Raw genomic sequence first — 23,096 nt, forward strand, 5'->3', positions numbered from 1 at the left:
CAGGGTTCTGTCCAGGGTTCCATCCCCAGTATGGAAAAAACAAAACAAAACAAAACACCCCCCAAAAAACAACAAAAAAACCCTAAACTAATTTATTTTTATTTTAAAAAAGCAATTGCATGCTAAGGTAAAAAGGAATATGAAAAATTTTAAAATATCTGTGAGATATTTTCTTAAAAATAAGAGAGAAAGGGTAAATCCTGCCTATCTCCAGAAAGACTCAGGTTCTTTTGGCCAGCCCACTAATTGCAAATTGCATCCCCCCCCCACTTTTTTTTTTCCTTTGTGGTACTAGGGATGGAACCCAGGGGCATTCTACCTCTGAGCTATACCCCAGCCCTGTTTTTTATTCTTTATTTTGAAACAGGGTCTCACTGAGTTGCAGAGGGCCTCACTAAATGACTGAGGCTGTCCTCAAACCTAGATCCTCCTGTCTCACCTCGGGAATGCTGGGATCACAGGCGTGCGCCACCACGCCCGGCTACGAATTGCATTCTCCGCCCTACTCTCTGAGACCGGCAGATGCGAAGGCACTTGCTATTTAGCCGAGTTTAAACCTGTGCTGCCCTTTGATTTAAAAACTTGCAACTCCGTCCTGAAGATCTGAACCCAGGTGTGGTTGTTCGAGTCAGCCCAGCAGCATGAGTTCTGGTCGTAAAACCAAAGGCAATGTGTAAACTTACGTTTGGGAAAGTGAGAGCTAGCTGGGGTTCTTCATAGGCGCTGAGGGCCATGTTGAATTTATGACTTTTCTACCGGCCGGGAAGTAAGGTCTGTCCCAACCTGCTTCCGCTGCTGCCCCCTAGTGGAGCAGGAAGTGTGGTTCAGGCAGCAAAGAGTTCTTCAGCCAATGGGAGCCTCTCCTCCCCATCTCTAATTCCATGTGCCTTCTGCATCCAAGGATTCAGCCAACCTTATATCAGAAAGGTCACACTGATGGTGCCCACCGTAAGCCCAGTACTTGGGATAGACAGGAGGACGGCAGATTCCAGACCACCGTCAGTAGTTTAGCAACTCAGCAAGACCCTGTTTCAAAATAAAAAGTAAAATAGTCCTGGGGGTGTAGCTCCGTAGTAGAATGCCCCTGGGTTCCATCACTAGTACCCCCACCACCCAGAAAAGTTATATTGTTGCTACTGTGTACTTTCACAGTGCTTGGGCTTGTACTGAACCTGTATAATTTTTTTTATTAGTCTCAAAACAATATAACATAGCAATTATTTTCAGAGTATTTGCATTTTATTAGGTATTATAAGCACTCTAGAGATAAAGTATACTGGATGCCAGGCATGGTGGCGCACGCTCGTAATCCCAGCACTTGGGAGGCTGAGACAGGAGGATCGCGCAGGTTCGAAGCCAGCCTCGGCTACTTAGTGAGGCTCTCAGCAACTCAGTGAGACCCTGTTTCCAAATAAAATATAAAATAGGTCTGGGATTGAAGCCCTTCGTTCCATCCCCAATACCACCAAAAAAAAAAAAAAAAATAAAGTATACTGGAGAATGTTCATACATGCCAATACTGTGCTATTTTATATAAGGAACATGAATCTCCATTTAGTATAGTGTCCATAGGCGGGGGCGTCCTGGAACCAGTTCCCGACAGATCTGGAGGGACAAGTATAGTTAACTATTTTAATTTTAATTTCATTTTATTTGGGGCTGGGGATTGAACCAGGGGCATTTTACCTCTTAGCTACACCCTAGAACTTATTATTATTATTATTATTATTATTATTAGTAGTAGTAGTAGTAGTAGTAGTAGTAGTAGTACTGGGGGTGGAGCCCAGGGGCTTTCTACCTCCGGGTATACTCCCAGACCTTTTTTATATTTTATTTGGAAACAGTGTCTCACTAAGTTGCTGAGGCTGGCTTCGAACCTGCGCGATCCTCCTGTCTCCGCCTCCCAAGCGCGGGGATGACAAGCGTGCACCTCCGTGCCCGGCAGTTATTATTTTGTAAACAGCATCTTGCTACGTTTCCAAGGTTAGCCTCAAGTCTGTGATCCTTGTTTTTCAGCCTCCCAAGTACTGGGATTCCAGGTGTGTGCTATCAAGCCTGGTTTGTCTCTTAACTATTTATTTGTTTATTTGTTTGTTTGTTTTTCTATTACTGGGGATTGAACCCAGAGACATTTTACTTCCGAGCTATAGCCCAGCCCTGTTTTATTTTTTATTTTGAGACAGGGCCTCACAAGTTGCTGAGGCTGACCACGAACCTGTGATCCTCCTGTCTCAGCCTCCCAAGGACTGGGATCAGAGTGTGCGCCACCACCCTTGGCTGACAGGGCTTGATTCTAACAAATTTTTTTGTATTTGATTAAATCTGCTTGTAAAAAGTAGAAACTGTCGCTGCCAAAGGGCCTGTGCACAGGCACTGCTGACTTCTAGCTCTTGGTCAGTACTGATGAGCTGGGTCAACTCTCCACTGCTGCTGGGATTTCTAGACGTCTCTAGTTATTTTCTATTTCTTTTCTGAGGTTGTGTAGAATCCCGTGTCATGATTTAGGAAGGCTAAGTCACTGTTAGGACACGTGATTCCCCCCCCCCCGCCCCCCCGCCATGGTGCTGGGGATTGAACCCAGGGGTGTTCCATCTGTGGGCTACACCCCCAGCCCTTTCTTATGTTTTATTTGGAAACGAGTCTCACTAAGTTGATGAGAGCCTCACTAAGCTGCCAAGGCTGGCTTTGAACCTGTGAACCTTCTGCCTCAACCTTCCAAGTGCTGGGATCACAATGCATAGGCTGCCATGTCTGGTTAAGACAGGTGATCTTTTTTTTTTTTCTTGTTTCTTTTTTGTGGAACTAGAGAGGGAACCCAGGGGCATTCTACCTCCGAGTTACACCCCCAGCCCTATTTTTTTTATTCTTTATTTTGAAACCGGGTCTCACTGAGTTGCAAAAGGGCCTCACTAAGTAGCTGAGGCTGGCCACAAACCGTGGTCCTCCTGTCTCAGCCTCCCAGATGCTGGGATGACAAGTGTGCCCCACCACTCCTGGCTAGGTGATCGTTCTTAAGGGCCTGAATTATCCAGGGCCCTGGAGCAGGCCGCGGTGCTGGAGGATGTCTGCACATCTGGGTGTTCTCTGGACTCTCCGGAGATGCTCTGCCGTGGAACGAACCTGACGGTGATGTGTTTGTCTGTGCTTTGCAGGGACAGTAAAGGTGAGGAGCGCCAGCATCCAGGTGGGAGATCTCATCATTGTTGAAAAGGTGAGCGGAGCTGGGACGCGCCTCCCTGTGGGGCCGCTGCGGGCTCGTGGAAGCACGTGCCGGCCGCCGATCCTGGAGCCTGACGTATAATTTGTGGATCTGGTAGACGAATTGAATAGCGCTTTTTGGGATTCTATCTAATAGCTGTGCCTGGGGAGAAAAATCTCTTTGGAGGGGAGTACTGGGGATCGAGCCTAGGCGTATTCATTCTATCTCCAAACTACTCCCGCAGCTGTATTTTTTATTCTTTATTTTGAAACAGGGTCTCACTGAGTTGCAAAGGGCCTCACTAAGTAGCTGAGGCTGTCCGCGAACCATAATCCTCCTGTCCCAGCCTCCCGAGTGCTGGGATGACAAGCGCGCGCCGCCACGGCCGGCTGGAATCAGAATACTCTTAATACTTGCATATCCATGTTCATAACGGCACAGTTTGCAACAACCAAACTATGGAATCAGCCTAGGTAGCCATCAGCAGATGAATGGATCACAAAACTTTGGCAATAAACACATAATGAAAATTTTACCTGGCTCGTGCGCGCGCTCCCCCCCCCCCCTCTCTCTCTCTATATATATTTTTTGGTGGTACTAGGGGTGGAACCCAGAGGCTTTCTACCTCCAGGCTATACTCCCAGACCTTTTTTATATTTTATTTGGAAACAGGGTCTCGCTAAGTTGCTGAGAGCCTCACTAAGTAGCTGAGGCTGGCTTCCAACCAGTGCAATCCTCCTGTCTCAGCCTCCCAAGCGCGGGGATTACAAGCGTGCGCCACCACGCCCGGCTATATATATTTTTTATTTTGAAACAGAGTCTCACTAAATTGCTGAGACTGGCTGTGAACCTGCCAGCTCCCAAGTACCGGGATCCCCGGTGCGCACCACAGTGCCTGCTGAGAAACACTTCTTTCCCATGAGACAAACACAAGGATATTTGTTCAAGGTGTTATGTGTACTGGGCAGCCAGAAATCTTGCCTATAAATACAAGTACAGCCAGACATGTAAAATCCTGACGACTTGGGAGGCTGAGGCAGGAGGATCACCATTTTGAAGCCAGCCTGGGCAACTTACTGAGTGTCTAAAAAAAAAGAAAGGAAAGCTTAGTGGTAGAGTGCTTGCCTAGCATGTGTGAGGCCCTGGGTTTGATTCCAGTACTGAAAGGAAAAAACAACAACATCAAAAAACCCCAGCAAGTACAACTTTTTTGTTTTTGTTTTTTTTTGCAGTACTGGGGATGGAACCCAGGGTCATTCTACCTCCAAGCTACACCCCCAGCCCTATTTTTTATTCTTTATTTTTGAAACAGGGTCTCACTGAGTTGTGAAGGGCCTCACTAAGTAGCTGAGGCTGGCTGCGAACCTGCGATCCTCCCAAATACCAGAATTACAAGTGTGTGCCACCACGCACGGCTTGTTTTTGTTTTTGGCTGGGGAGATGGAACCAGGTATTCTGCCTCTGAGCTATACCCCCAGTCTTTTTACTTTGAAATAGCATCTCACTGATTGGCTGAGGGCCTGTGTTGCTGAGGTCGGCCTTAAACCTGCAATCCTCCTGTCTCAGCCTCCCAGGTACTGGAATTAAAGGCGTGTGCCACCACATCTGGCACAAGTACAGGTTTTGATGTTCTGTTTGATGCATTTATTGCTTTGAGTTTAAGAAAAGTTTATTGTAAAACCTTTTCCAGAAGCCTGCCTGTTGCTTGGACACTTTAAAATATCTAATTTACCTTCTGAGCGATTTTAGCTTCCTTTTTTCTGGATCAAACCCTTTCATGGGAGCCAGGGGTGAAGGATAACACGAGAATATAAAGGTCCCAACATGCATTTTTAAAAACAGCTGTGTTAATGTTTAGCGTTTCAGCAAACGCTCAGGTCTCTTTCACGCTTCTGGACGGTGTGAGGTTTCGGGGTGGCCCTAGAGAGGCTTGGAATAATATTTGATCAGAAAAGAGTTCCGTCTTTCCTTGTTTCTGCAGGAACTGAAATGGGCTCTTTTAAAGGGATTAAATCCAGGAGCTCAAGGTTGATTCGAGAAAAAGTGAAATCTTTTTGGCTGACGGCTCAGAACCGCACGGTCCCCCGTGGGTTATTAAAAGCTCGCGTGGGCCCGCTGCCGGCGTCCTTCAGTTTTTGAGAAGAGCTTTGGCCGTCTTAGACCTCTCTACTTCCTTGTTCAAATCCCACTCAGAGCCAAACATTGATCTGGAAAACCGGTAAAAGCGAAAGTCATGAGCCAAGCATCTGTTTTGAGTGTCCGCCTGGAAGATGGCCAGCCTCCGAAGCAGGCTTTTGCCCGCCCCTCAGGCAGGAATTTCAGGGCCGATGTTTAGCTTTGCCCATAAATTGAAAGCTTTCTTTCTGAGATGAAATTTCAATAGGGGGTTAGTAAAGTTCAGCCGCATGCAAGATTTTTTAGATTTTAAATAAGATACCTTAGCTGAGCTGGCATAATGGGGCACGCCATTATGTCATTCTAGGAGGCTGAGACAGAAGAATTGCAGGTTCAAGACCAGCCTCCACAACTTAGAGAGACTTTCAGGAACCTAGTGAGACCTTGTTTCAAAATAAAATTATTATTATTTTTATTTTTTGCGGGTCTGGGGATAGAACCCAGGGGCATTTGACCTCCGAGCTACACCCCCTGTTCTATTTTTTATTCCTTATTTTGAAACCGGGTCTCACTGAGTTGCAGAGGGCCTCACTAAGTAGCTGAGGCTGTCCACGAACCGTGATCCTCTGGTCTCAGCCTCCTGAATGCTGGGATTACAAGCGTGCGCCACCATGCCCGGCTTCAAAATAAAATAAAATAAAATAAAAATTTAAAAAGGCTGGAGATGGAGCTCAGGGGTACAGTGCCTCTGGGTTCAAGTCCTGCCACAAAATGAGGCCCCCATATGTCTTTGGTAGGGGTGGAAATTACAAACAAGGGGTACACTTTGGCTGCACCCCTTCTCGCTGGGGTGGGGTTGGAAGCCCATCGTGGCTGCGTATATAACCGTCTCCTTTCACACCACAGAACCAGCGGGTGCCTGCCGACATGATCTTCCTGAGGACATCAGAGAAAAACGGTAAACACTTGAGCTCAATCTGGAAAATAAGCATTAAGCTCGCCCCAATAATTTGGCCCAATAGTCAAGTAACAGAAGTAGATGGAATTTGGGAGCCAGGGAGGTGAATCAGACACATCTCTTCAGCAGGTCAGTCTTTTAAAGCCAAAAGTGCTTCCAGTGTTCACAGTTTGATAGACTGAAATGCACGAGTGAATACAGCTGGAATCCCTTTTATGAAGCGCTGTGGCTCAGAAGTGTGGGGTTTTTTTGCCGAGTGTGGTGGCGCACGCTTATTTTTTATTTTTTTGGTGGTGCTGGGGTTCCTGGAAGCCCTTCTCCCTCCGGGCTACACTCCCACGGGCTATACTTCCAGACCTATTTTTTAACTTTTTTATGTGGAAACAGGGTCTCTTAAGCCAGCGAGGCTGGCTCCGAACCAGCGCGATCCTCCTGTCTCAGCCTCCCAAGCGCGGGGATTACAAGCGTGTGCCACCACGCCCGGCTGCGCACACTTATAATCCCCACACTTGGGAGGCGGAGACAGGAGGATCACACTGGTTCGAAGCCAGCCTCGGCTACTTAGTGAGGCTCCCAGCAATTTAGTGTGATCCTGTTCCCAAATAAAGTATAAAATAGGTCTGGGTGTATATCCTGAAGGTAGAAAGCCTCTGGGTTCCACCCCTAGAACAACCAAAATAAATAATAAATAAATAAATAAATAAATAAATAAATAAAATAAATAAGTGTGGATTTTTTTCAGACTTTGGATTTTTTTTTTTTTTTTTTTTTTTGTGTAGTACTGAGGGTTAAACCCAGGGACATTCTACCTCTGAGCTACACCCCCAGACTTTTTTTTTTTTTGCAGGTCTGGGGGTGGAACCCAGGGGCATTTGACCTCCGAGCTACACCCCCTGCCCTAGTTTTTATTCTTTATTTTGAAACCGGGTCTCACTGAGTTGCAGAGGGCCTCACTAAGTAGCTGAGGCTGTCTGCGAACCGCGATCCTCCGGTCTCAGCCTCCCGAGTGCTGGGACGACAAGTGGGTGCCACCACGCCCGGCTCCAGACTTATTTTCTATTCTTCATTTTGAAACAGGGTCTCACTAAGTTGCGGAGGGCCTCGCTAAGTAGCTGAGGCTGGCTGAGAACCTGTGATCCTCCTGTCTCAGCCTCCCAAGTACTGCGGTGACAAGTGTGCGCCACCACGCCCGGCGGACCTTGGAATATTTACGTGTACATATGAGATACTCTGGGGACAGGGCACAGTCCAGACGTGACGTTCACCCCTGTTTCACGTACATCTTGTTCATAAAGCCTGACGGTCGCTCTATGGGACACTTTTTACGCAGGAGACCGCCCTTCATGGTGTGCAGTTTTTCACCGATAACATCACGTTGGTCTTCAGGAAGTTTCAGATCTGGGAGCATTTCGGGTTTTGGAGTTTTGGATTAAGGATGCCCACCCCGTAATAGCAGCAGAGCTAACAGGGCCCTTGCCAGGGCACCGCACTGCCCCAGGATTGACGTGGCCTATCTCCTGTCCTGAGGGAATCCCTGGACGAGGGTGCTGTCACAAAGAAACCGAGGCTCAGAGAGGCTAAGTACCCAGGGGAGGAAGCTGGAAAGTAGCAGAGCTTGGACGTGAACCTGGATGGTCAGATTTCTGAGAAAAAGGGCCTGTGGCCCCTGCCCCACGAGTTCTGGTCGTGACTCCACAGGTTCTTACAACAGGCTCGTGAAGGCCGTTTCTCCCCATGTCTTAGACGAGCCCGCCCTGCGGCTTAGCGAGGTGGAGAAACCAGGCCAGGGTCGCCCACCGAGTCAGCGGTGGCGTGAGGACTTGAACCCCAACCTGACGGCAGAGCTCCTAGAGGAAGCGGGGCGCAGGGAGGAAGAACCTTGAATTTCAAGTGACTGACCAGTGCCCGCCTCCCCTCCACAGGGTCCTGCTTCCTGCGGACGGATCAGCTGGACGGGGAGACAGACTGGAAGCTGCGGCTGCCCGTGGCCTGCACGCAGCGGCTCCCCACGGCCGCCGTGAGTAGCTCCCCCCACCGGCACGGCCGGGCTCCCGGACGCAGGTGCCTTTGGCTGGATGGGGCTGGTGGGGGTCGTGGGGCCCTGGACAGCTCCTAGGACTCGTCCACCCCACTCACACGGCCAAGCCAGCTGCGGGTTCTGTCTGCAGAGCGTGAGCTCCTGTGAGGGAGGCCCAGAAGCCTAAGAGCTTGGCAAGGGCCAGGCACGGTGGTACCCACCGGTCATCCGAGTACTTGGAAGGCCAAGATAGGAGGATCACAGGGTTGAGGCCCGGCCTTAGCAACTTAGCGAGGCCCTCTGCAACTTAATGAGACCTTGTTTCAAAATTAAAATAAAATGGGGGTGGAGGTTGAGCTTGGAGGTAGAATGTCCCAGTACCACAAAATTAAATAAATAAAAATAGAGTTTGCCAAGGTACCTTGCAAAAACGTTGCAAGTTAAGGGAGTTGCCAGCGGCGGCAGCAGGCACTCCTCTGCTCGGGCCTCCCCAAGAACCAGTCCCGCCGGCCTTGCCATCTGCCCGCGCGGTGCCCGGCCCTGCGCTCGGTGTCTGCCCCTCTCGTCTGCCCAGTGGCTTCTCCATCAAACAGGCGTCTGCCTTGGGTATTTGCCATTGACGTTTCCTCCCCGGGAGCCCGGGGGTCTCCAGTGCCCGGCGTAGGTGTCAGGCACAGGCGTCCTTCTATCCCGCACCCCTCCTGGCGTCCCTCCCCATGGCCTCTGGGCAGCATCTCTGCGAGCGGCCGCAGCCGGGCATGTCCCCGCTGGGCCCCAGTGTGTGGAACGCAAGTGCCCAGAGACGACTTGCCCCGCCAGAGCCAGCGTCTGGGAGCGTTAAGCGCGGGGCCGGCCTTTCCTGTGCGCGCCATGGAGACCGATGCCCCCCACCCCAAGGAGACCGATGCCCCCACCCCAAGGAGTGGCCAGTGAAAGTTTTGTGCCTTAGTGGAATTAATGGGACAATAAGCCCGATGTGGCCCCTGCTCGATTTTTCATGGCTAATAAAAAGTGAGAGAGCTCCCTTCTTACTGTTAATTTTTAAACCAGGAATTGTAGAGCAGCGAGTTCCTGACTGCAGACTAGGGAGCCCTGGAAACCGTCCCGCCTGGGAGACGGCTCGCGGAAGCCGGCCCGATTTTACCTCCTTGTCTCAGCCTCCTGAGTCCTGGGGCCACAAGCGCGCACCACCACGCCCAGCCCTGTTCTACTGTTTAGTTTGAAACAGGGTCTCATTAAGTTGCAGAAGGCCTCACTGAGCTGCCGAGGCTGTCCTGACACTTGCGGTCCTCCTGTCTCAGCCTCCCAGGGACTGGCATTCCAGGTGTGCACCACACTCCCAGGTGGAGTAACTTCCAACCTAATGGAGGGTTCCCCCTCTGTCCACCGAGCTGGCGATTCCGGGAGCCTGCTTGCCGTGTTTAGGAAATACAAGGCTGGGTGCGTGCGGAAACTCGATTCACGAGCCGACTGTGTCTTAACCTGGGAACGTTTCCCTGCGCCATCCCACAGGACCTCCTCCAGATCCGCTCCTACGTGTACGCAGAGGAGCCGAGTATCGACATCCACAACTTCGCGGGAACCTTCACGAGGGTGAGTCGGTGCCCCGGCGCAGGCCTACCCGAGCGCGCCTGAGGACGAGCCCCGGCGGCCGCTTCCTTCCGGAGGCCCCGTCTCGCAGGCTGCGGCCCCTTTCTCAGCCCGGCACTGCACCGGCATCTTCGCCGGCCTCAGCATGGCGAGTTCTGCGGAGCGTGTTCTGTGAAAGCGAGCTCCGATGCTAGAGGCCCTCTGCCTGCCCGCTCTGTGCTCGCAGTCCTCTCTGCCAGTGCCCTAATGTTTCAGCCGCTCTCAGATCTTTCAGAGTACAAGTTAAATTTAGGTTTCAATTATTTCAGAAACGTGGACAGTAAATTTTTTTTTTTTTTTTTTTTTTTTTGTGGTACCAGGGATGGAACCCAGGGGCTTTCTACCTCTGGGCTACACTCCCAGACCGATTTTATATTTCATTTCGAAACAGGGTCTCACTGAGTTGCTGAGAGCCGCACTCAGTAGCCGAGGCTGGCTTCGGACCTGCGCGATCCTCCGGTCTCCGCCTCCCAAGCACGGGGATGACAAGCGTGCGCCACCACGCCCGGCTTGATTTTCTTTTTAAATAGTGGTACTGGGGATGGAACTCAGGGGCCTTCTATATCCGGGCTACACTCCCAGACCTATTTTGTATTTTATTTGGAAACAGGGTCTCTTAAACCAGCTGAGGCTGGCTTCCGACCTGCGCGATCCTCCTGTCTCAGCCTCCCAAGCGCGGGGATTACAAGCGTGCGCCTCCACGCCCGGCATAATGTGGACAGTAGATATATATAACTCAGATTGTCAGCAGTTTCTTCTCCGAGCCATTAGATACCAGCTAACAAGGAGCCTAATTTGTTTCTGCAGCTTAGATCTCGCCTTGAGAAACTTTTTTTTTTTTTTTTTTTTTTGGTACTCAGGACTGAACCCAGGGGCATTCTACCTGCAAGCTACACACCCAGGACTTTTAATTTGCAATACTGGGGGGTGGAACCCAGGGACATTCTACCTCTGAGCTATACCCCAGCCCTATTTTTTATTCTTTATTTTGCAACAGGATCTTACTGAGTTGCAAAGGGCCTAAGTAGCTGAGGCTGGCTTTGAACCTGCGATCATCAGTCTCAGCCTCCCAAGGACCGGGATGGCCAGCGTGCGCCCCACCCCCGGCGGATGTCATTTTATAGAGACCTGCACATCAAATATGGGCATTCTTGGGCCCTGGGACCAGCCACCCACGAATCCTCAGGGTGACCGTAGATAAACATGCATCTCTGTGTTTTCACAGGAGGACAGCGACCCCCCGATCAGCGAGAGCCTGAGCATAGAGAACACGCTGTGGGCCGGCACCGTCATCGCGTCCGGTGAGGAATGTGTGAGCAATCTGAGGACAGACAGCCCCGGTGTAATTAGAATAATCACCTGTCCGTGGGGAAAATGAATTGTCAGTCAAGTGGTTTTCCTCTCACACCACCAGATGTCTAATTGCGGTGTAGACACTTGCAGGCGTCTGGAGAGGCCTCAGTGGCCTGTGGGCTTTGAGCAGCCTTCGTGCCGTGAATGGCCCTTGATTGCCCCCTCGGTCGGCTTGGTGTTCTGGCCGTTAGCTGTGTCCATGGCTACTCTGTGGGGACTCCCTGCCTCCAGGTGTCTGTGGGCAGGCACACAGGGAAGGGCTGGGTCCCTGCATTTATTTACTTATTTATTTGGTGGTTACTGGAGGTGGAACCCAGGGGCTTTTCCACCTCCGGGCTATAACCTATTTCAAAATAAGAAATAGGAGCCGGGTGGCGCATGCTTGTAATCTCAGCATTTGGGAGGCTGAGACAGGAGGATCGTGGTTCGCGGACAGCCTCAGCTACTTAGGCCCTCTGCAACTCAGTGAGACCCTGTTTCCAAATACAGAATAAAAAAAATAGGGCTGGGGGTGTAGCTCAGAGGTAGAATGCCCCTGGGTTCCATCCCCAGTACACAACAACAAAAACAGAAAAAGATGAAGAAAAAATAGGGCTGAGGATACAGCTCAGAGGTAGACAGAACTCACTGCGGAGCTGCTGGGACATCCTCTGTAACACACGCTGCGCTGAGAATGCCGCAGTGAAATTATGTTGCATCAAATACACGACTGGCAACTTTCTTTCCTCTTCATCAGCATCTCCCTCCTCCCTCCCCCCTCTGTGTGTGTGTGTGGGGGGGTACTGTGGGTAGAACCCAGGGGCTTTTCTGCCTCCGGGCTATACTCCCAGACCTGTTTTATACTTTATTTGGAAACAGGGTCTCACTAAGTTGCTGAGAGCCTCACTCAGTAGCTGAGGCTGGCTTCGAACCTGTGCGATCCTCCTGTCTCAGCCTCCCAAGCACTGGGATTATGAGCGTGCGCCATCACGCCCAGCTATTATTATTATTATTATTATTATTAAATAATATTATAATAAATAAATAAATATTTATTATTATTATTATTTTATTGGTACTGTGGTTCCTGGAAGCCCTCTGACTCCGGGCTATACTCCCAGACCTATTTTATACTTTTTTATGTGGAAACAGGGTCTCTTAAGCCAGCGCGGCTGGCTTTGAACCTGCATGATTCTCCTGTCTCCACCTCCCAAGTGCAGGGATTACAAGTGTGCGCCACCACGCCCAGCTATTATTATTATTATTAATTATTATTATTATTATTATTAATATTTTATTTGGAGACAGGGTCTCTTAAACCAGCTGAGGCTGGCTTTGAACCTGCGCGATCCTCCTTTCTCAGCCTCCCAAGCACTGGGATTACAAGCATGTGCCACCACGCCCAGCTTATTATTATTTTTGAAACAAGGTCTTGCTAGGTTGCTGAGGGTCTCACTATATTGCTGAGTGTGTCCTTGAACCCGCGATTCTCCAGTCTCAGCCTCCCAAGTGCTGGGATTACAAGGGTGCGCCACCACGCCCAGCTTATGGCATCCTTAAGTGGCCTCAGTTTCTCTGTCTTACTGGACAGGCATCTAGCTGTTCCAATTTCTGTGTGAATGTAGAGTCAAGCCATTTTCTTCTGGGGCTCTGACCAAGACATGGATAGCAGGAATGCTCTGAATCCTGTGAGAGTTTGCTTCTGGGTTCCCTTGAGAATTCAGCCCCGGCCTCTGGGTCAGTCCACTAATATGTGTTGGAAGTTTAAAAAAAAAAAAAAAATAAGGAAGCTTACTAAACCTGCCAAGGGTCCAGTTGACTTGGTTGGCCTCCATCTGTGTAGGATGTGGTTGCCATGGTGACCCCAGAACACAGATGCAGTTGCCATGGTGACCTCAGACCATGCCCTAATGCTGAGGGTCACAGGGTGATGGAGGAGGCAGGCTGAGCAGAGGAGGGGGTTGGGTGAGCGGGAGCCCAGGGTCCTGAACTGTCATTGGTGAGGAACCAGCCTGGGGTGTGGTCCCTATAGTGATCCCAGAGCACGTCTGACCACAGGTGTGCATCTCTCCAGGGGAGTTGATGCTGCCCAGCTGTGTCCTGTTCATTGAGCTCCTCTGATCTCACTGCGGTGATGTTGCCACCATGTCTAATTGTTATAAAAGTTCCTGGACACTCACCCACAGGCGCAACAATGTCTAATTGTTATAAAAGGTCCTGTGAGCCGTGGGTAGGCTTGTAATCCTAGCATTACAGGGATTACAGGCTGAGACCAGAGGATCCAGGTTCGGGAGCAGCCTCAGCTACTTAGTGAGGCCCTTTGCAACTTGGTGAGACCCTGTTTCAAATTAAAGAATAAAAAATAGGGCTGGAGGTAGAATGCCTCTGGGGTTCCATCTCCAATACTGAAAAAAAAAATAAATAAATAAAGCTCCCGAACACATTAGCAGGTATTCAACATAATCTTGCTGAGGATGACAAAGGGGTCATAGGACAACCGGGACCACGCCCTTCTGAAAAGCCGTGAGCTTCATAAAACGCCCACCGTGGCCTTCTGGCTCCTGGGGGAAGCCAGGTGGGGCTGTCGGGGAGGAAGATGAGGATTTGTGGGCTGGAGGTTGTAGACAGAGTGAGGACTACCTTAAGAACAATACAGGACTGGGGCAGTGTCAGCCTTGGGGGTGGCAGAGGTCTTCAGGATGGAGGGAATCATTGGGTCAGGGGCTCTAGATTGGGCAGGGGACTTCATGGAGTGGGATGAGTCAGGGGGCCACAGGAGCGGAGCGAACCTGTAATCCCAGTATTTGGGAGGCTGAGAAAGGAGGATCCCAGGTTCAAGGACAGTCTAAGCAACTAGTAAGAGTCTCATCAACCTAGAAAGACTCTGTTTCAGTATTAAAAAACAAACCAAAACAATAGGGCTGGGGATAGAGCTTGGAGGTTGAATGTCTCTAGCTCCAATTACCACACATTACCTGTGGAGGATGCAGTTGCCATGGTGACCCCAGACCACACTACAAGGCTGAGGATTGGGCCTCCTGGCCGGAGAGCTTGGATCCTGAGCACGAGGGTCACTGGCTAAAAAGGCCGCTTTTACAGCTTTGTTGGCATCAAGGTTGGCGGGCTGGTGTGGGGCACACTCTTTGGGGTGCCCCTTAGCTTGCCCAGGTCATTGGGGAGCCGGCTGAGCTGCACCTGCCTTGGAGTGAGCGGGCCGGGCTCCCGCAACACGACCATCTGGCTGAGGAAGGTCCACCTGCGTTCTCAGGAGCCTGCCATCTGCCAAGGAGAGGGACAGTTCTCCTGCCTGCCATCTGCTGGGCTCTTGCGGGGAGCCTGGCCGTGCAGAGGACATCGCTGGCCCGGCCCAGGCTGGCGTGTGTTAAACCCTGAAGGGACACCTGCCTCTCCCACCGGGGCTGGGTTGGCTTACCACTCTCTCCCTCGAGCAGTGGTCTCCCTGGGAGTAGAGGGAAGGGAGGTGTTCTCTTTACTCAGTGGAGGCCATGTTGTTTTCCTGGGTCTTCCCCGAGAGCGGCAGGCCTGGCCCCTTCCCCGGGTTCACGGTCCAACTCAGGTGTTGTCTACTCAGACGGCTCCTCTGACCACTAGGACCTCATGTCTGCCTCCAGCCTCTGCGCTGCCTGCATTTCATATGTTGATGGGTTTGTTTCAAGTCTGTCTGTCTGTCTGTCTGTCTGTCTGTCTCTCTCTCTCTCTCTCTCTCTCTCTCTCTCACTAGAGATCAAACCTAGAGACATTCAACCTCCAAACTATACCCCCAGCCTTAAATTTTTATTCCAAAACAGGGTCTCTCTAGGTTGATGAGAGTCTCACTACTTGCTGAGACTGTCCTCGAACCTGTGATCCTCCTGTCTCAGCCTCCCAAGTACTGGGATGACAGGAGTGCACCACCACACCCAATTAGCTTATTTTATTTTAATTGACTATTATTATTATTATTATTATTATTATTATTATTATTATTAGCAGCAGCGGCAGCAGCACCAGTACTGGGGATTGAATGCAGGGGCGTTCTACTTTGAGTACACCCCCAGCCCTATTTTTGATTCTTTATTTTGAAACAGGGTCTCACTGAGTTGCAAAGGGCCTCGCTAAGTAGCTGAGGCTGGCCTTGAATAGCAGTCTTGACTCAGCCCCCCAGATACTGGGATGACAAGTGTGTGCCACCATGCCCGGCCCTCGATTGCTTTTCAGTTAATGGGGTTGCCTGTGGTCAGCGGCAGCTCTGTCGTGCAGTGCAGTCAGACTGTAGGTTGGCTCCATTGTCCAAGGCTGCTGTTGCTTCGAGGTGGCTACGAACAGGATGTCGATGTTCTCTGGAGCCGCTCATCCGCCCCCGCCTGCCCGCCTGCGCTGATGTCTCTCTCTGGGTTTGGTTTTCCCGTTTCAGGCACTGTCGTGGGTGTTGTTCTTTACACCGGCAGAGAACTCCGGAGCGTCATGAATACCTCAAACCCCCGCAGTAAGGTGTGTGACGCCTTATCACACGTGTTGACCCCTTGCACGTTGATGGTCCGTGTTGGTAAGCGGGACACTAAATTCAGAAGCACTCGATAAGCCAGGCATGGTGTCAAATACCTGTCATCCCAGTACTCGGGAGGCTGAGACAGGAGGATCACAGGTTCGAGGCCAACCTCAGCAAGTTATCAAGGCCTTCAGCAAGGGGTGTGACTTATAGAAAGCCTCTGGGTTCAATCTCCAGTATTAAAAAAAAAAAAAAAACCTTTTTTTAAAAGGAGATACTTTGCCAGGCATGGTGGTGCATACTTGTAATCTCAGTAATTGACAGGCTGAGACAGAGGGTTGCAGGTTCGCAGCCAGCCTCAGCAATTTAGTGAGGCCCTCTGTAATTTAGTAAGACCCTCTTTCAAAATGAAAAGATTAAAACTGGGCTGGGGGTACAGGACAGAGATAGAATGCCCCGGGGTTCTATTCCCTGTAAAACACACGCACACACGCACACCCTCTCTGAGGTCTCCGGCACCTGTGCGGCGCTCCAGCCCCTGGCTGGGCCGCGGTGCTCGCGGTGGGGCGGCGGGAGTCGAGCGCCGTGTCGTCCGCAGATCGGCCTGTTCGACCTGGAGGTGAACTGCCTCACCAAGATCCTGTTCGGCGCGCTGGTGGCCGTCTCGCTGGTCATGGTGGCGCTGCAGCGCTTCGTGGGCCGCTGGTACCTGCAGATCATCCGCTTCCTCCTCCTCTTCTCCAACATCATCCCCATCAGGTGCGCCGCCTTTTGGGAGCTGTCAAATCGCCTCCCCTTGCTCACCTAAGGACCATGGCTCTGTGGCTTTTAGGGGGAGCTGGTCTCTTTATAGAGGAGGAGCACGAGCAGCGCGGTGAGGGGGATCAGCCGTGCTCCGTGGCTGCAGTGCAGGAAGGGCAGGTCCTCCCGTGACCTCCTCCTCCTCCCATGACCCTCTCTTCCTCCTCCTCCTCCTCCTCCCGTGACCCTCTCCTCCTCCTCCTCCTCCTCCTCCTCCTCCTCCTCCTCCTCCTCCTTCTTCCTTCTCTCTCTCTCTCTCTCTCTCTCTCTCTCTCTCTCTCTCTCTTCATACTGAAGACTGAACCCTGGGCTACACCCTCAGCTCTAGTTTATTTTTTAGTCTGAAACAGGGTCTTGCTAAATTCCTGAGGGCCTCATAAGTTGCTGGGGGTGGCCGTGAACCTGAGATCCTCTTGTCTCAGCCTCCCACATACTGGGATTACAGGTGTGCGCCACCATGCCTGACTTCTCTTACCTTTGATGTTATTTTACATTTCTGTCTTGTTCTTTTGCATATTTTTACTGTCCAGGTTAGAATTTCTCTCTTTTAAAGAATAGAGATTGTAGCTTTTGGACCAACAATACAGAGTGTGTGTGTCCTAGCCAGCCACACCCTCAATGGCGATCTGGCAAAACAAGTCTTTTTTTTATTATTTATTTTGAAGTTGCAGAGGGCCTAAGTAGCTGAGGCAGGCTGCAAACCTGTGATCCACCTGTCTCAGGCTCCCAAGTGCTGGGATTAGAAGCGTGCGTCACCACTTCAGGCTGGCTGCAAAACAAGTCCTTCTAGAATGCCGAGCGAAGTCGTGTGTTTTCAAATTCTGTCTATAATGTGACTGAAAATTAGTAGACTGAAGCTGTGTGTGGTGGTGCACGCTCGTAATCCCAGCATTCGGGAGGCTTAGGAGGATTGAGGTATGAGGACAGCCTCAGCTACTTAGGGAGGCCCTTTGCAACTCAGTGAGACCCTGTTTCAAAAGAAAGAATAAAAAAATAGGCCTGGGGGTATAGCTCAGAGATAGAATGGCCCTGGGTTCCATCCCCAGTACCAAAAAAAAAAAAAAAAAAGAGTAAATTGAATCTTCATATGGCTCAGCTAGTTAGTGAAATGGCAAGCAGTTTGATGAGTTTATGGGCTCCTGGGTCAACCTGAAGCTTTCTATGCCTTTTTTGCAACGAGTAATTAATAGTAATATTTAAAGTGACCAGATTATACAGAAAGGAATATTCATGAGCCTTAGGAAGGAAGGAAATTCTGGCACATTCCATGAGGTGGAGGAACCTTGAGAACATTTCGCTCATTATGAAGTAAACTAGACACACAGATGGGTAGTGTTCGCCTCCGCTTATGTGAGGCTCCTCGAGGGGTCAATCATGGAAGCCTGAGTGCTATGACGGTTGCCCGGGGCCGCGGAGGTTGGGGGCAGCGGGGAGCAGTTGTTTAATGGGTCTGGAGCCTGGGAACATGGCAGAGTTGTGGAGCTGGGCAGTGACGGCGATTGTACAACACTGTAAGTGTGCTTAGTAATGAGCTGCACACATCAAGTGTTTAAAATGGCCCAGAGGCAGCCGGGCGTGGTGGCGTGAGCTTGTAATCCCTGCGCTCTGGGAGGCTGAGACGGGAGGATCACACAGGTGTGAAGCCAGCCTCAGCTACTAGTGAGGCTCTCAGCAACTCAGTGAAACCCTGTTACCAAATAAAATATAAAATAGATCTGGGAGTATAGCCCGGAGGTAGAAAACCCCTGGGTTCCATCCCAAGTACCAAAAAAAAAAAGCACAGAGGTAGCCGGGCGTGGAGGCGCACGCTTGTCATCCCAGCATTTGGGAGGCTGAGATGGGACGATCGCGGTTTGCAGACAGCCTCAGCTACTTAGGCCCTTTGCAACTTAGTGAGACCCTTTTGAAATAAAGAATAAAAAATAGGGCTGGGGGTGTAGCTCAGAAGTCAGTGTCTGGAGTCCGTGCTGTTCCTAGAACACCCAAGAGCCTTAGGCGTGTCCTGCTGACCTCAACTCATTCTGGATTTGTGCCCAGTTTGCGTGTGAACCTGGACATGGGCAAGATTGTGTACAGCTGGGTGATTCGAAGGGATTCCAAAATCCCCGGGACTGTGGTTCGTTCCAGCACGATTCCTGAGCAGCTGGGCAGGATTTCTTACCTGCTCACAGACAAGACAGGTGAGCACTTCGTGGGGCTCCAGCAAGAGCCTGGACTTTGGAAAGCGGAGATGACTGCTGTATTTTTTCACCTCTTAGCTGGAGGGAGGCTCTTTGGGGATGGAAGAAGACAGTGATGGGCTGATTTTATGGAGGGCGCTCGGCTGGCGCGTCTAGAAACAGTTAAATCGCAGGCCGGCCTGCAAGCCAGGCAGCATTTTACAGATGAGATGGTGCAGGGCAGTGACGTCCTTGTCACCGAGTGGGTGGAGCAGGCACTGAACCCAGGCAGCCTGGCCACGCGTCCTCACCTCAACCACACCCCGACGCTCTCTGAGGTGGTTGTGGCAACAATTAGGGCTGGCTCACCAAACCAGCGGAAGCGAGGTTTCAGGGAGGAGAGGACCAGGAACATTCTGGAAATGTCAGCATCAGGCGCCCAGGATGGTCCCTGCAGGGCTCTGCAGTCTGCAGTCGGGGTGACCTGACTCTGCTTACCCATCCTTGAATCTCTCCACTCAAGGTTCAGGCTTGTTCAAGAAAGAATCTGATTGGCCTAGTGTGTGTCACATGCAAGCCTCTTAGCCAATGGGATGAGTCAGGCGCCCCGATGGGTATACCATTCTCCTGGACCACTTGGAATGGGTACAGGCATGTCCCCATGGCAACCTAGAATGCTATTTTCCAAAGGGGAATGGGAATTCTAGGCAGACCACGTACCTCTCCTGTCTGCCCTGTACCGAGCCAGCCTGAAGACTTGGAATGGAGGGTCTTTGCTACGGTTACTAGGATGCTGGGGGATGCGGGCTGCTCATCTGTTTTGTGTTTCAGGAACTCTTACCCAGAATGAGATGGTTTTCAAACGGCTCCATCTGGGAACAGTGGCCTACGGCCTGGACTCCATGGATGAGGTGCTGAGCCACATCTTCAGCATCTACACGCAGGTAACGCCGCCGCCTCGGCGCCCGGGCTCTTCCTGCGCGTCTCAGCTGCTCTCTTGAGACGTAATCGCAGTACCGCACAGCGTGACCACCGGAAACGTGCAGCTTGTTTCTGTATGTTCCCAGAGTTGTGCGACCATCACCACAGTCTGTTCTCCGTTCTGCAAGCTGCAAGAAAACCCTGTACCCTTTAGCACTCCCTCCTTCTCCCCCAAACCCGTGGCAGCCATTAATCCTTTACATTTTTTCTTTTTTTCCTTTTTTTTTTTTTGCAAGTCTGGGGATGGAACCAAGGGGCATTCAACCTCCGAGCCACACCCTCTGCCCTATTTTTCCTCTTTCTTTCTTTCTTTCTTTCTTTCTTTCTTTCTTTCTTTCTTTCTTTCTTTCTTTCTTTCTTTCTAGGCCAGCCTCAGCAATTTTGCGAGGCCCTCAGCAAGACCCCATTTCAAAAGAAAAAACATTAAAAGAGACTGGGGGTATGGTTCAGAGGTGGAATGCTCCTGGGTTCAAACTACCAAAAAAAAAAAAAAAAAAGCCAGGCATGGTGGCGCACACTTGTAATCCCAGCATTTGGGAGGCTGAGCCAGGAGGATCTGAGTTTGTGGACAGCCTCAGCTATTTAGTGAGGCCCTCTGCAACTCAGTGAGACCCTCTTTCAAAATAAAGAGTAAAAAATAGGGCTGGAGGTGTAGCTCAGAGGTAGAATGCACCTGCGTTCCATCCCTGCTACCTCAAAAAAAAAAAATGTTGCAGGGAACACATGACTACTTTTTAAAAATAAAACTTAGACCTTTTCATATATATTGTGTCTGTGTGGGACTGGAGATTGAACCCAGGCGCATTCTACCTCTGAGCTACGCCCCCAGCCATATTTTATTTTGAAACAGAGTCTCATTAGGTTACAGTCTCACTCTTCACTGAGGCTGGCCTTGAACCTGCGATCCTCCTGTCCCAGCCTCCCAGGTACTGGGAATACAAGTGTGCATGACCACACCTGGCTTGTATGTATGTATGTATGTATGTATGTATGTATGTATGTGTGTGTGTATTATATATATTTGTGTGTGTGAGTGGTACTGGGGGTGGAAAATAGGACTGGGAGTATAGCCTGGAGGTAGAAAAGCCCCTGGGTTCCACCCCCAGTACCACCAAAAAAAATTAATTATTTTTGCGGTACTGGAGATAGAATCCAGGGGCATTGTACCTCTGAGCTACACCCCCGCCCTGTTTTTTTTAAATTCTTTATTTTTGAAACAGGGTCTTGATAAGTTACAGAGGGCCTCACTAAGTAGCTGAGGCTGGCTGCGAACCTACGGTCCTCTTGTCTCAGCCTCCCAAACGCTGGGGTGACAAGCATGTGCCACCATGCCTAGCTAGAACAGTCTGTCTTAAAGTATGGTGTTTGGCTACCTGGCCCGGAGCGAGGGGTCCTGGGAGCCGCACCCAGACCTGCCATCTCGCCGGGTGGAGCAGGTGGTTCCTACGTGCGGGAGAGCCATAGACAGAGTTGAGACTCACCCCTCCTTTTCCGAAGGGTGTAAATCTGAGGGTCCCGAGGCAGAGTTTGCAACACGCCCCACCAGGGAACAGCAAGAGAGAACCGGAGCCTCTTGTCGTCTCCAAAGTTCATGCACGCTGGAAATCTGACCGACGGCCGGGGCTGAGGCTGACGCGGGCCCCGCTCCCTCCGTCAGGCGGACATTGCCAGGTCCTGGCCTTGAAGTGTTCCGTGGAGGGAGCTGGAATCCCATGCTGGTTTAGTTTTAGTGTCTGAGTGCAGATAACAGTTTATGAGTGCCCAGGTGACCGGTTTGAAGGATGTTATTTAACTAAACTAACCTCATAAAGAGAGCAGGTGCTTTTTTTTTTTTTTTTTAAAGATTCCGGCAGGGAAACTACAGATGATTAAATTCAAGGCTAAGTTAAGAACTAGGAAATGGCTTGTGTGCTGTGAAATGAAACCGTAGCAGAGTAAAGAGAGTCGATGAGGTTCTCAGGCTTATTTATCAATTGGCTGCTTTAAAAAAAAAAAATTGACATGCTACAAAACACCGAATCATATATTTTTTAGAAGTACAAATGTTATGGTTTTTAATTTTTTTTCTTATTTTTGTGGTATTGGGGATTAAACTCAGGGGCGTTCTACCTCCAAGCTACACCCCTAGCACTTTTTTTTATTTTTTATTTTTGTTTTAAAACGGTCTAAGTTGCCGGGTGCGGTGGCGCACGCTTGTCATCCCCGCGCTTGGGAGGTGGAGACAGGAGGATCGCGCAGGTTCAAAGCCAGCCGTGCTGGCTTAAGAGACCCTGTTTCCAAATAAAAATATAAAAAAAATAGGTCTGGGAGTGTAGCCCGGAAGTAGAAGGGCTTCCAGGAACCCCAGTACCGCCAAAAAAATAAAATAAAATAAAATGGTCTAGGTTGCTGAGGTCTCCCTCCTTGCTGAGGCTGTCCTTGGACCTGCGATCCTCCTGCCTCAGCCTCAAATACTGGAATCACAGAGGCGCATCACCATACCTGATGGTAGGTCTTTTTGTTTCTTTCTTTCTTTCTTTCTTTCTTTTTTTTTTTTTTTTGGTGGTACTGGGGTTCCTGGAAACCCTTCTACCTCCGGGCTACACTCCCAGACCTATTTTTATACTTTTTTATTTGGAAACAGGGTCTCTTAAGCCAGCACGGCTGGCTTCAAACCTGCGCAATCCTCCTGTCTCTGCTTCCCAAGCGCGGGGATTACAAGCGTGCACCACCACGCTCGGCTAGAATAGGTTTTATATATGTATATATATATAATAGAATCCTAGGCACGTGGCCAGCGGAGGCCTGTGGACCTGTACTGTTTTCCGGTGTGATGATCTCACCAAGCCAGCCTGTCTGCCACTCAGGCGGTTCATGTGTAGACAGCAGCTCAGAGCCTGTCTCTGTGGAGGGGTGGTGGCCCCATGGAAGTTAACACCTCATAAGCTTCAAGCTTTATTTTCTGGAGATGGGTCATCAAAAGAAATTCTTTGTCTTTAGAAGTGTGTATCTACCAGTTGAATCCCACTCATAGTAGCCACTAATATTATGAATATATATATATATATATGCTTTATTTATTTGTTTATTTATTATTTATTTTTGCACTACTGGGGATGGAACCAGGGGCATTCTACCCCTGAGCTACACCCTCAGCCCGATTTTTTATTCTTCATTTTGAAACAGGGTCTCACTGAGTTGCAAAGGGCCTCACTAAGTAGCTGAGGCTGGCCATGAACCGTGTTTCTCCTGTCTCAGCCTCCCGAATGCTTGGATTACAAGTATGCGCCACCAAGCCCAGCTTTGTGGTGATATTTAAACTAGATTTGGAAAGAAAATTGCTTCGAGATGACATCATAGCTGATTGACCACTTAGTCAACTGTTTGATGAACACAGGTAGTTGTTATATTGATTGCTCCTGTAACAGGGCTGGGAT

At 50.2% G+C, this 23,096-nt stretch overlaps 1 protein-coding gene across 1 annotated transcript in view; it reads left to right on the forward strand.

The window, feature by feature from the left end:
• The window catches only part of ATP9A (ATPase phospholipid transporting 9A (putative)), a gene marked incomplete at both ends in the record, with an annotated part of 110,876 nt that overhangs the window by 46,766 nt on the left and 41,014 nt on the right, over positions 1-23,096 (forward strand). The window contains 9 exons of the mRNA XM_080716671.1: positions 3,153-3,211; positions 6,221-6,272; positions 8,195-8,289; positions 9,802-9,882; positions 11,144-11,219; positions 15,665-15,741; positions 16,338-16,498; positions 18,578-18,720; positions 19,531-19,643. Coding sequence (XP_080572797.1) covers positions 3,153-3,211; positions 6,221-6,272; positions 8,195-8,289; positions 9,802-9,882; positions 11,144-11,219; positions 15,665-15,741; positions 16,338-16,498; positions 18,578-18,720; positions 19,531-19,643 — 857 coding nt within the window. The remainder of the gene's footprint in view (positions 1-3,152; positions 3,212-6,220; positions 6,273-8,194; positions 8,290-9,801; positions 9,883-11,143; positions 11,220-15,664; positions 15,742-16,337; positions 16,499-18,577; positions 18,721-19,530; positions 19,644-23,096) is intronic.

The sequence above is a fragment of the Muscardinus avellanarius genome (genome assembly GCF_963383645.1).
Source record: "Muscardinus avellanarius genome assembly, chromosome: 19".
Classification (NCBI taxonomy): Eukaryota; Metazoa; Chordata; class Mammalia; order Rodentia; family Gliridae; genus Muscardinus; species Muscardinus avellanarius.